Genomic DNA, 13110 nt, shown 5'->3' on the forward strand with positions numbered 1-13110 from the left:
TTGTAAAACCATATAGAAAACATGAACTTTCTAAATATTTGTAAGCATAAAATTCAGTGGGATTGATTTCATCAACAATATTATGTTGCAGTCTCCACCATCCATTACTAGAACTTTCCTGTCACCTTAAACAAAAGCCTTGTACCCATTGTGCATTTACTCCCCATTCTTCCTCATCTCCCTCCCCTTGCTCTGGTGACCTTTACTTACCTTTTCCCTTTCTTTTCTCATTTATTCATTTGAGAAGTTGTAGGTTTACAGGGAAATCATGTATAAAATAGAGTTCCCATATACCACTCTGTTATTAAACATCTTGCATTGGTGTGGTATATTTCTTACAATTCATGAAAGAATATTTTTATAATTGTACTGTTAACTGTAGTCCATGGTTGCATTAGCATTCGCTGTGTTGCACAGTCCAATGTTTAAAAATTTGCATTCTAGTAACATACAAATGCTACAGAATGTATATATATGTATTTTCTTCTTTTTGCTTCTTTTTCTGTTGTGGGGGAAAGTTCTTACCAGAAGAATGGGAAGTGTGGAGGAAAGATGAAATCACAGGATTTGGGGTTTGTGTGATGTGTGAGGTGACCTTTGACGTCTAGACTTAATCTTCAAGACTAGTTCATATGAATTGCTATTTTTTTGTTTGTTGTTGCCTAATATTGTTAAATCTTTGGATATAAAATATGACAAACTACAGGAATATGCCAAAGTAACAAGTTTTCAGAATTTCATAAAAGAAACATTACATGGATGAGAAAAGTATACTCTGGTGAAAGAGCTATCTTTAAATTGGTTCTCAGTCTTGGTTGCTATTGAAATTACCTGGGGAATTTTATTTATTTATTTTTTATTTTTATTAGAGAAGTTGTAGGTTTACAAGAAAAATCATGTAGAAATACAAAGTTCCCAAATACTCCCCTCACACACATTGTTTTCCCTATTATTATTACTTTGTTACAATTGATGAAACAGTGTTCTTATAATTACACTATTGACTGTATTTCATAGTTTACATTCGAATTTACTCTGTGTTGTGTAAGCCTATGATTTTAAAAAATTATACTCTAGTCACATATGTACAACATAAAATTTCCCCTTTTAATTATTTTCTAGTATATAATTCAGTGGAGCTAATTACATTAACAGTGTTGTGCTACCATCACCACTATCCATTACCAAAACTTTTCCATCACCCCGTATGGACACTGAATCAATTAAGCATTGACTCTCCATTCTCTAAATTATACTTGGCCTCTGGTAATCTGTATTCTGATTTCTGACTATGAGTTTGCTTACCTAATTATTTTCTGTCAGTGAGATCATATAGTATTTGTCCTTTTGTGTCTGATTTATTTCACTCAGCTCTTGGGGAGGCTTTTTAAAAAAAATAAACAAACCTAGGTTTCATGCTAACCTGTTAAATCAGACTTAGAGGTGGATCCTGGGCATCTGTATTTTTCAAAAGTTTTCTAGGTGATTTTAATGTGTAGTCAGGATTGAGAACCTCTGTTAGCTTTGTAGCTTAGCAAAAGCCCACAGGTATAAATACAGCTTTAGTAGTTTGGCCATACTGAGTGACTTATGAAGTGAAGAGCCTTTATTTGATAATTATCAAAAGTTAAGGAGACATTTTCTGAATTAGCTTGAGATTTTCAAATTCAAATTTATGCCATTATGAAACATTAAAAAAAATGTGTTTAGGAAACATTTTTTTCCAAAGAAAATTTTGACTATCAAGCACTTGTTTAACTTAATGAGTTAATGAGTTTCTCTTGCTAAGTCCTTTGTTTTTTTTTTTTGTTTGTTTTTTTTCTTTGCATGGGCACGTACCGGAAATTGAACCCAGGTCTCTGGCATGGCAGGTGAGAACTCTGCCAGCTGAGCCACCGTGGCCCGCCCTAAGTCCTTTGTTGTTTTATACCAGATCAAATGTTTTGAAAATATTTCTCCAAGAACAACAGATAGCTGTCACATTCTGGAAACCCATCCAAATAAAATGTTGTTGTCCTTGATGTTAATTCAGTTCAAGGCATATGGAGACCTGTTGAACTATTCTGTTTTGTCTTCTGTGATATTTGGTTTTCCCATATAAATATATATATATGGAAAATTATCACATATATTTGGTGACATAGTAAGTTGATTTGGACTAATTAAATTTATTTACCTTTTCTTTAAGGAGAATGAAGGAAATTTTGAATTAACTCTTAGATGCTATTATCTTTCTTTTGTAACCATTCCTGTTTCTCACTAGCTATATAGACTAAATTGCAGATTCATTTGTTGTGAATTTGGTGCTAGGCTATTAATTCATTATTCAACAATCTTTGAGTCCCTATTATGTACTCAGCTCTCTTCTAGACAGTGGGAGATACAGTTGTGAACAAAATAAAGTTCTTGCTCTCATGAAGCTTGTATTCTGGTAGAGGAACTTGTAAAAGTGACTTGTAATATTTCTGTCACTGATTTATAATAGTTTTTAAGCGTTAGATTGTGTGAGACATTTTTTTTAATTTAATATGTAATGTGTATTTCCATGAACAAGGGAAAATCTATATAAAATCTTTATTCTTGAAAATGCACAAACTCCTGGTAATTCATATAGCCTTCTTGTAGTAATATTCTCTATGTAATTTTTCTTTCACTGATTTTGAGTAAATAATTTTTGACTAACTTTATTTTTTAAAAATTGGCTGTATCGACAGTTTTTCATTACTGTTTTGTTGTGAAAATATTTTTGGTGTTCACAAATAATTGAGTAGTATGTACTTTTCATTTCTATTTAGCCTTTTTAGAAAGTCCAAGTACATTCATACTTAAATAATTCATGGAAAAGTTGGAATTCTAGAATTGTTCTCACTTTGGTATCAGTTCATAGCTATATGATATACATACTAGTCAAACATGATATAAAGTAGGCAGGTGGGGAAAATGGCACTTAATTCTTGTATCTGTCTTTGATGAGCTCATCATATAAACTGGTATGGAAGCTAGGCTGGTCAGTGTATAGGTAAGTTACTTTAGCCTTTCTGGATTTTCTTTAAATGATAGTTGTTAAAATGCTAAAATAGTGACTGCTTATATTCCTTGCATATGGATGTTTTTGTAAGCTGTAGATTTCACTGTGTCATTTTAGCAGGTCCTGTTGGAGATGATGGAACTATCTAGTTAGGAAGGTGACATATATTCAAGTCTGCACCTGCTATCTTTGTCAGTCTTATAAGCATCTGCCTTCTGTGCAGCTTATCTTTGTGGAATTAATAGTATATAGTGGAATTAATGAAGATTTTGAAGGACAGCATACTATGAAACGTCACATGGAATAACATAAGAGGAAAAGATCTTTTAACATTTCAAAGATGCATCATGTGTATTCTGAGTTAAAATGTTAAAGTGATAATTTTAGATTAGAAATTAATTGCAAGTATTAGTATCATTAATGAGAAGAAAGGCAACTTTTTTCTTTTGTTCTTTAAACTTTTATTCAAGTGGATAATCTTTTAGGTGCTTATTATCAAGTTGATACTGTTCATGAAACCAGGATTTTAAGCATCTGTAAACAGATCACACACTCAGAAAATGCTTTATTTTACTAAACTATACTTTGGTTTGAGCAGAGGTCTTAATTAGTAGGTGGGTCTAAGAGGAAGATTGGATGCATCCATTTGTGTTTGAGGCATTCACAATTTAGTTTTCATCCTCAATTCCCCTCCCCCCGTTTTTTTTGCTTATGCAAATAAAATACTGGTTTGCCTGTATTTCCACTGCAGGGTTATTTTCTATACCACTATGCTTACCTTCAGTCTCAGTGTACTTTAGTAAAAATAATTGCAAAAGGAAGTAGAGAAACATACCATTTTTATTTGGGGGGGGGTGGAAAAGATTATCATTTATTGAACATTTTGCTAATTCTTAGAAAAACATTGGGTGGTAAGTATAATGATCCCTGTTTTACAGAAGAAGAACTCAAGGCTCTGAGAGATTCAGTTGTTTGCCCCACATTTCATTTAGTGAGATAGTAGCACAGCAGTTGAATTCAGCCTGGTTGCCACCAAAGCTTTGTTAATTTTAGGGCAAAGCTGATATTTTAAACAAGGATAACCTGTTTTTTTTGTTTTCAAATTGTATGGGCTAAGATTACCTAAAAAAAGAATTCTTTTAAGAAAATGTATGTTGCCATTTCTAATACAGGTAGAAACCATTGTAATATGAGTGCTACAGTGATTCCCTAGGTTCAGCAAATTTCTCTTAGGCAGTCATGTAGACGCTGTCACTGCCTTTTAAAAAGGTGAACAAAAATATTTTGCCCCACTTTCTTGTTTTTAAGATGCTCCAAGTCATAGAAATGGGAAAAGCAAATGGTCATTCCTGTTCAGTTTGACAGACCTGAAATCAATCAAGCAAAACAAAGAGGGTATGGGCTGGTCGTATTTGGTATTCTGTCTAAAGGATGACATCGTTCTCCCTGCTCTGCACTTTCATCAAGGAGATAGCAAACTACTGATTGACTGTCTTGAAAAATATGTGGTATTGTGTGAGTAAGTATCAAATTATTTTCTACTTATTGAAACTGATTGTTGTATTAGTCCCAAGGCAAACTATTTATATTTGTCATGGGGCATCAGAGACCTGTATGCATGTGAGGGCATGAGCAGCTTTGTTTTTTCTGGGATATTGACTTATTTGAATCAATAACTGAATAAAATATTGCTACTTTAGTAATTTGATTCTGAGACTTACTTCCTTACTATTTATTTCAAAGAAAAAATAGCCTAATATTTTAATTTATATTTAAATGAATGATGATGCATCAGTGACTTATGGAATATATATTTTATACTTACCCAATTTACCTTTTTATCATGTATTTTTCCAATAAAAATAGTTTTATTTGTAATGTTGCAAATTTAGGTTAGGCAAGTCTAAGTCCCTTATAGAATAAAAGTAAAGAAGACAAAGCTTTTTCACTTTCCCCCAAATCTTCTTTCTTAAATTTATTACCTGTGTACATATGCACACACATACTTTTTCTTGCTCTCACTCTCATCATGTTTTTTTACCATCTGTTACATGCTAACCACCGTGCTAGTTATTCGATATTTAGTCATGAACAGAACAGACAAACTCCTGCATCTTATAGTTTTGTGAATAATGCCAACAAGTAAATGGCAATTAAAACTCAAGAACTAATACAGAGGAAATGCAAGAGATGTTTTGGGAGTTCCCAGGATGAAAGGACTGATTCCTAATTCATATTATGGATGGCATAGAGGTCAGAGAGATCAGAGAAGACTTTCTTAAGGAAGTAGTATTTAAATTGAGCCCTGACAAATGAGTGAGCAATAGCATGAAAAGGGAAGGAGACATTTATAGGGAGAGATGTTTTGAGAGAGGGAAGAGCACAAACATGATGTGTTCAAAGAACAAAGTAGTCCAGTATCACAGGTCTCTAAAGTGTTGGGAAGGGAGGATCCAGAAGTTAAAGTTGAGGCTAAAGAGTTGAGTAAAGGCCAGTGCTTGAATGCTCTTGTAAATCATATTAGCAGGCTGTTGTCATCCAGGTAAGTTTATGGCGGTATATCACCATATAGAGTGACAGGAAAGAGAAGGATTGGAGAAGTATTTAGGGTGAGATTTTGTGATTGATGGGATATGTAGAATTGAGAAGAAGAAAGGTTTTGGCATGGGGATTTTAGGAATTATTGTTTAACTACATTAATAATGCTTTCGCTTTAGAATAGAGTATCATGTTGCCTAAATTCAGATTACATAAAGTTAGGAGTGATCTGAAATTCAGAAGATTTGGTAATCCTAAGCCTTCTAGAGTTTGTGTTTCTTGTTTGAGATTCTCTCCCCTGCCATGTTTAATACATCTGGTTGGCACCAGGTATGGTGATCATTACCAGTAACTGTAAGATTGGCAGGCCTGGTTGGTGGTATGGCTCCTAAATCTTGATGTCAGAAGCTGTGAATATGCTACCACCCAGGAGGTGTTAAGTTGTTTTCAGGAAGGGCAATGGCATGCATTGAGCAGAAGGTTATGGCTGTTGAGTAGCAGGTATTAAAGATTTAAGGGCTTTAACATGGTAAGGGGATCACTAACAATCAGTGTTGTGATGTAACTGTCACATGGAGGCTCTTTCGAGTTGAGACTTTTGACTAAAGTGTAGTCATGTATTCTTAACTGGTTAGATCATACTTTGGAGAACTAAATCCAGTTTTAGGCATTTTTAAATGTGCTGAATTACCTATACTGCATGGAAAAGTATAATGAGAGGAATCTAAATGGTCACATGAAAAACACTGAAGGATATGGGGATTTAACTTGAAGAAGAGGAGTCTTAATGCAACATTAAATAAAATCCAAACTTGTTATCATGGTCAGTGAGGGTCTGCCTTATTTAACCTCTGTTCATCTCATGCCATTTTTTTTTTTTGCATTCTAGCCACAAGGTTTCCCTTCTGTTCCTGAAGTGCTTTGAACTCTTGTTTGTTGTAGGGGCCTTTATACATGCTTTTTCTTCTGCCTGGAATGTTTGCTTTACTTAGGTTTCAGTTTTTTTTTCTCTCATGGGCAGGCACCGGGAATTGAACCCGGGTCTCGGGCATGACAGGTGAGAACTCTGCCTACTTGAGCCATTGTGGCCCACCCTAGGTTTCAGTTTTATATCATGTCTTTGGAGGGACTTTCCTAGATGATCCCTTCCCTTCTAATGTAGGCTCCCACCCTCACTCCGTGTCCCTATCTCATTCCCCATTTGTTTTCTTCATGGCACTTACAGCATAAAATGATTTCGTCTATTTACCCTTTTGTGTTTATCTTCTAGAATATAAGCTCCATAAGAGCGGGCAGTGCATCTCTCTTGTTTACATTTCTTCAGTTTCTAGCCATAGTGCCTTGCATATAGTAGATGAATAATAAACTCGTTAAATGAATAAATGGCATGGTAGTTATCAATTTGATATTTTTGAAAGGGTTATTATGAGAAATAAAATCAAGATTTTATTACTTTATTCCACAGAATATTTATTTGGAATATTTGTTTATTCCAAAGATAGAAGTTAGAAGGACACAGGTTTTAGCTTTGAAGGTAGAGTTTTCTGTCCTGGATAGGTTCAAGGATAGATTCAGCATCCACTTAGGCAGATATAGGGATATGTGTACCTTCAATGTGTTTGTTGTTGGTGTTTTAACGAGGGATAGTAAGTGAAACTTTGCTTCCTTTCTGGATTTGTAAACAATTGAGAAGTATATATAAGAATCAGACAGATGGTGATAAAAATATCTTTTTTGATGAGGCTTATACGTGAGGTTTCATAATAATTCACCTGAAAATTGTTATTGTCACATTTGGACAATTACAGGCTGCCTCCCTAGTGAGGGCAGACCACTTACGATGTGCATGAGAGCAGAGTAGAAAGCATCTTCTCGCTTGGCAGGCAGATACAAGAAGAAAGCCTGGAAGGAGTTGCACCACGCATGTACCTTACTCTTTCCTAATCTCAGCCATCAGACATGTTCCTGAGAAGGAGAACTTCTTTAGTAGAAGTGTTTATTTCCATTTGAAAACATAAGGCCAGGTCAGTTTTGTTCCTCCCTATGTATATATATTATATATTTTTCCATTCAACAAATATTTTTTTGCGGGCCTACTATGTCCTAGGCACTGTGCTAAGTGCTGGAAAGACAGCAGTGATCGTAAAAGATACAGCTCCTGCCTTCATGGAGTTTATAATGTGAGAGAGACAAACATTAATAAGTTATAGAAATAATTGTAAATGTCAGCTTTATAAGTGCTCTGAATAAGGGAGGTATAGGAGAACATGTAATAGGAAAATATGTATGTATGTATGTATGTAATTACTTGTGTGTGGGTAGTAATTGTGGCTCTCAGAGAGAATGAGACCCCCGAAAGGTATGCAATGTGTAAGAACATGTCATCAAACATTTCATTTCTAAGGCTCTTCTGTACCCTAGGCTGAAAATAGGTATTCCATATTATCTTTCCTATCACAAGTTATATCCTATATTGTGCCATATGGGTCACAAGAGATTACCCAAGGAGTTCAAATGGTAGAATAGTGACCAAATATAATTTTTTTAAGAGTTTCAAATTTATATAAGCCAACTTCCATTATCAAATTCTTATGGAGAAATTAAAGGCCCTTATTCATGATGATTGTGATCTAGTAAATGGTATTTTCATGTTATAGTCCAAAGAAATAAAAGTTCCCAAATATTATCCTCAGTTTTTTCTTCTACTGGGTGTCACCCACAGAGATCGCACTTTCTGTCCCTGGAACAGTGATCCCAAGCCAAATGATGTTCCTCAACTCATATTCCTGTGGTCAGAGATGATTGTAGACAGTAGAAGGACGGAGAGTAGTCAAAGAAAATCTTGGTTTCAGCTTTACAGGGATGCCAGCTAATCCATACCAGTATCACCCTTCTTGTTTCCCTTTGAATTCTAAACTAATTGAGAGAGATGTAACAATCAGTCAGACTGAATAGCATCTCTTTTCTTGGTTTAACCAAATTGAAGAGTATAAATTGCATCTGTGGCCGTATTGTTTTTCTAATACTTTCCCTATTGAATTAAGTTTCCCTTGCTCTTTGAAAAGAGAGTCCTGCAAGAGCAGAGCTTTTCCAGGCAGATGTGCAAGGTTGCTCCTGTGCTGGGCTTGAACAGCCTTACAACAGCAAGGGAGGGGCTGCATGATTCCTTCTTTCCGTTTTAGCAATTGAATGTAAGTGTAAAATGTGACACTTTCTGAGGCTTTGTATTTCTCAATGCTTTTCTTGTCTACCAGGAAAAAAATTGTATTTATTGATGTTTATTAGTGTTCCTTGATAAATAAAACATGATATTCACTGGGGTTAAAGAATGAGCCACAAATAGATTTTTCTTACCTCTCTTGAAGCATGTTGGTTACTGGAATTTTAAGGAGACCTATTGGTTAAGATTATTTTGTGTATTTGGCCATTTTAATTTATATATAAATGTTTATAGCAAAATAGTCTGCTAAAAGACCAACCTGTTTGTATCATCATACAGCATATTTTCAAGAATAGATTCTAGGCCCTCATTTATTCTCATTGTTGCATACATAATTTTATTATTGTGAATATTATGTACCTCTTTATTTTTTGTTCACATTTTCTGATTAACATCTTTTTGTAATGATATTTATTTACTTAACTTTACATATTGGTCTTTCTGAATAGCAATATAAAATAGTTACCACTAAATCACAGCACACAAACATTGGTTACCTGTTAAAATTTCTGAATTTATTCTGATGTCTTTGGAGAAATTCTCACTCTAAAGTCAGGAAACTACTTCATAGTTTTCAAAAGATCACTTTTATAGTCTTGATGCTGGACCATGGTTTTCTTTAAGCCTGTTTGTAGGCTCTAATAGAATTATTGGTGTTAGTGTCAAAAGTTGTCATTTACTATTCTAATGCATTTGAAAATCTTGAATAATGGCTTGAGAGATCAGCTTCTTGGAATCCATGGTATTTATAGATCAAATCAGTGCTGTAACCTAGCAGGTGGAATATTGTACCATTCTGGAATGCCAACCCTCCTCTTGATGAGCTCTGCAGTTCTTTCACTGATGTACTTTTTACACTTTTTGTTGATTTCCTTAGGGGCAACCAAGTCTAAATATCCTCCTATCTCCCCTCCTAGGGCTTCTCTCCCCTTCCCACCAACACAGAGCATTGCATATAAAAAAAATGAAATATATTATTACCTTTTTAAAAAAGCTTTTGTCGTTGCTAGTTGGTTGGGCAGTCGTTTCTTATCTCCAGTTTAGTGGCTACAGTTTTAGATCTGGAGCCATAACAATTATCTGAGCCCAGGCAGCTGAAGGTTGGATATTTGTTGGCCTTCTACATTTGTAGCCAGTATTTTGGCTTTTATGGCCATTCTTTTATTTGGTTTCTAAAGAATTAATTTGACTTAATTTTTTGGTAGAAACAAAATTATAATCATAGGACTAGCAGTACTATGCTAAAATGTATCCATAGTGCTACTTTTCTTTTCTGGTGCTACATTTAAAAGTTAACCTATCATCAATGAGATGACTTGTGATAATGTATAGCATCACCCAAAAAATGCTCAGAAAAATGTCTTTAATGAAAATTGAATGTTTCAAAAGGTACTGATTTTTTCCTACTTCAGTTGAGGTCTTTGGACCTCTTTTAAAAAGCAAAAGTGCTTCTTAGTATTGCCTTTGAAGATTGCGTGCTGTTTTTAACTTTGTAAGAATAAGATCCGTTTTGAATTTCATATCCCTCTAGCATTGCAGTTGTGTCCTGTTGTGTTCGAATTGAGAAGAGATAACTGTTATTAAAGTTCTTATCTCAGACATTTATAATAAACTAGTGGTAGATAGCAGCAAATTTTTGTTTTAAAGACAGAAAAGTTGTGGATTTATTACAACTGACTTATACTAGGTTATAAAACTCAGTAAGAAAAAGACTGGATAATTCTTCCAATAACTTGAACTTAAACAACTGTGTATTTGGAAAGCATTTTATTTACTCTGTCATTATTGAGAAATGTGGAGAGAGACTTGCTTCCAGAGCTGAATAAGTAAGCTGAATTAAAAACATACTGTTACCTGAACTGAATATAACAATTTTGTTAAATATGTTCATATGTGTATGTTTATGATTACATCTGGCATAATTAAAGGTTTTAAAATTTATTAATGTATTGTATTATGTATTTTTAACATCTTATATTGCAATACTACCAGGCTGTGGAATGAAGCTGACTTTAAAATGAGACATATTTTTCCTAAAAGTTGTGTGTGTGTGTATATATATACTGATGAATTCTAAAGTGTTCTTTGGATTTCTTTAAAAAATGAAAACCTGGTTTTCATTACAATTTAATACTCTTGGTTTTACCTAAGATAAAAATACACTTCAACCCTTTTACGTTTGTTTGTTTAGTATTTCATGTTTTGTTGATTTTTAAAACAAATGTAAAATAGTTACTAAAAATTTGCTAATATTGTAGTCATGAGAAATAGTTCTAGAACTAGACATTAAAAAGTATTTTTGTTATGAAAGCAACTATGCATTAGTAATTACTCAGGTAGAAATTAATGCAATATGCTAGTATTTTCTACAAATACCTTCATTTTATTACAGATCTCCACAAGATAAAAGAATACTTCTTGTGAATTGTCAGAATAAGTGTCTTTCACAGTCTTTTGAAAATCTTCTTGATGAACCAGCTTATGGCTTAATACAAGTATGTTTCTTGAAAGTATCCTGTATTAATCTAATTAATCTGACTTCATTATTTTATACCTCTCACTGTTTAAGAGTACACAAAATGAGGCAGGTGCCTGTAGGGGTAGGAGGAGTAATTTATGGAACTAGTTTATGTAATAATGTTATTCCTAAGACTCAGAAGCTTCCTTGATTCTTGGCTACTCTAAGGTAACTTTTCCCTTTATCATAATACTTTAATTGGATATCAGTAGTTTTCATTATCATAGCTTTCATGCCTTGGTTGTAGAGTCACTGGGAAAGCTACTTTGACTTCATTATTGACCAATATAGCAAAATCTGTTTTGAATTTTTATTTTCCGTTTAAGTAGGTTGTTTTAGGGTCACAATAACCTAACACCCCTTAAAGTACTTGAGTATTTCTCATATTTGATTCAAAATGTGCGCTTAACACAAATATAAATAAACTTTATTTTTTACTCACATTTCCATATAAACTAGAGAGAGAACTGTTTACTTTTTCATTTATTCATTCAGCAGATGTTTGAGTGATTACTGTGTCCTAGATACTCTCTTGGATCTGAAGATACAGAGGTTAAGAAGATAAAGAGGGAATTTTTTTAGGAGGGCTAGATGAGAGTTAAATGTTATTTAAAATAAAAAGTGAGGGAACTAATTTTCTTACTGTGAAAATAATGATCTTAAAGATTGATCTTTAATAAGTAACATGTTTTGCTAAATATATATGAGCAGGCAGTGTGGGCCTTAGAAGTAACTCAAAGACTTAGCAGTAGTAAAACTTTTTGCTTTTTCCAGGACAGCACTGTCTTAGAACACATTATTCTTGTCTGCATGATTTACTATTAATATAAATAGATTAAAATGTCAGCTAATATTTAAATATCAATTTTGAAATTTAGCTCTTGGAATTTTGTGTTAGACTAGTGTGGTACTGCACACTTCAAGAAATATTTCTTTTGTGTAAAGGCAGGACTGCTAGACAGAAGAAAGCTGTTGTGGGCCATTCACCACTGGAAAGTAAGCACTGCATATATTTCTAATGTATGCAGATTGAAAGATGCCTGCAAATCATTTGTTCATCTGCAATTCAATCAATAACATTAACTTGACATTTATTATGCTATTTTAACCAAATGAAAGGTTAACTTAGAGAATTTAGATTTTTCTTCCAAAAGAAAAAATTTTAAGATAATCTTAGAGCACTCTGTTTTAGTTCTGATTCTCCCCTTTTAACTTTGCCCTTTTGCCTGTTATCAGATATTTTAATTCTTTAATTTGAATTAATAATGCTAATCTTTTTCTTCCAATTACATAGAAAATTAAAAAGGATCCTTATACAGCAACTATGGTAGGATTTTCCAAAATCTCGAACTACATTTTTGATAGTTTGAGAGGCAGTGATCCCTCTACTCATCAACGACCACCTTCAGAAATGGCAGATTTTCTTAGTGATGCTATTCCAGGTCTAAAGATAAATCAACAAGAAGAACCAGGATTTGAAGTCATCACAAAAGTGAGTAGAGATTTACATAAGCACAGTTCTTATATTTTCAACAAAAGAAATGCTTTTTCAGTGTACAGAGTTCTGCCTCTTTCTCATAATCAAACTTTAACTTTTTGCATATATCTCTTAGAAGTAATGCTTGTCCTGTCACCAGATTCTTGATTTGTTCTCTGTTGATTACTTCTTAAACTTTCTATTTGCTCTGTCAGATCTCTTTTCTTAATCATTTTTTTGATAATACTGAACAAGTTGTTTATTTCATTGCATGCGCAGAAGTCAGGAATATTTTCTTTTTTGAGTAAGATAGATTTTGGCTCAGAAGT

At 33.6% G+C, this 13110-nt stretch overlaps 1 protein-coding gene across 2 annotated transcripts in view; it reads left to right on the plus strand.

Moving 5' to 3' along the window:
• The window catches only part of TBC1D15 (TBC1 domain family member 15), a 116652-nt gene that overhangs the window by 51191 nt on the left and 52351 nt on the right, over window positions 1–13110 (plus strand). The window contains exons 5-8 of one of the 2 annotated variants that reach the window (XM_077111446.1): window positions 4337–4547; window positions 11179–11281; window positions 12250–12300; window positions 12599–12796. In XM_077111446.1, the coding sequence (XP_076967561.1) occupies window positions 4337–4547; window positions 11179–11281; window positions 12250–12300; window positions 12599–12796 (563 nt within the window). The remainder of the gene's footprint in view (window positions 1–4336; window positions 4548–11178; window positions 11282–12249; window positions 12301–12598; window positions 12797–13110) is intronic. The other variant, XM_077111447.1, reaches the window with a different exon arrangement.

Source organism: Tamandua tetradactyla, chromosome 7 (assembly GCF_023851605.1).
Source record: "Tamandua tetradactyla isolate mTamTet1 chromosome 7, mTamTet1.pri, whole genome shotgun sequence".
NCBI lineage: Eukaryota > Metazoa > Chordata > Mammalia > Pilosa > Myrmecophagidae > Tamandua > Tamandua tetradactyla.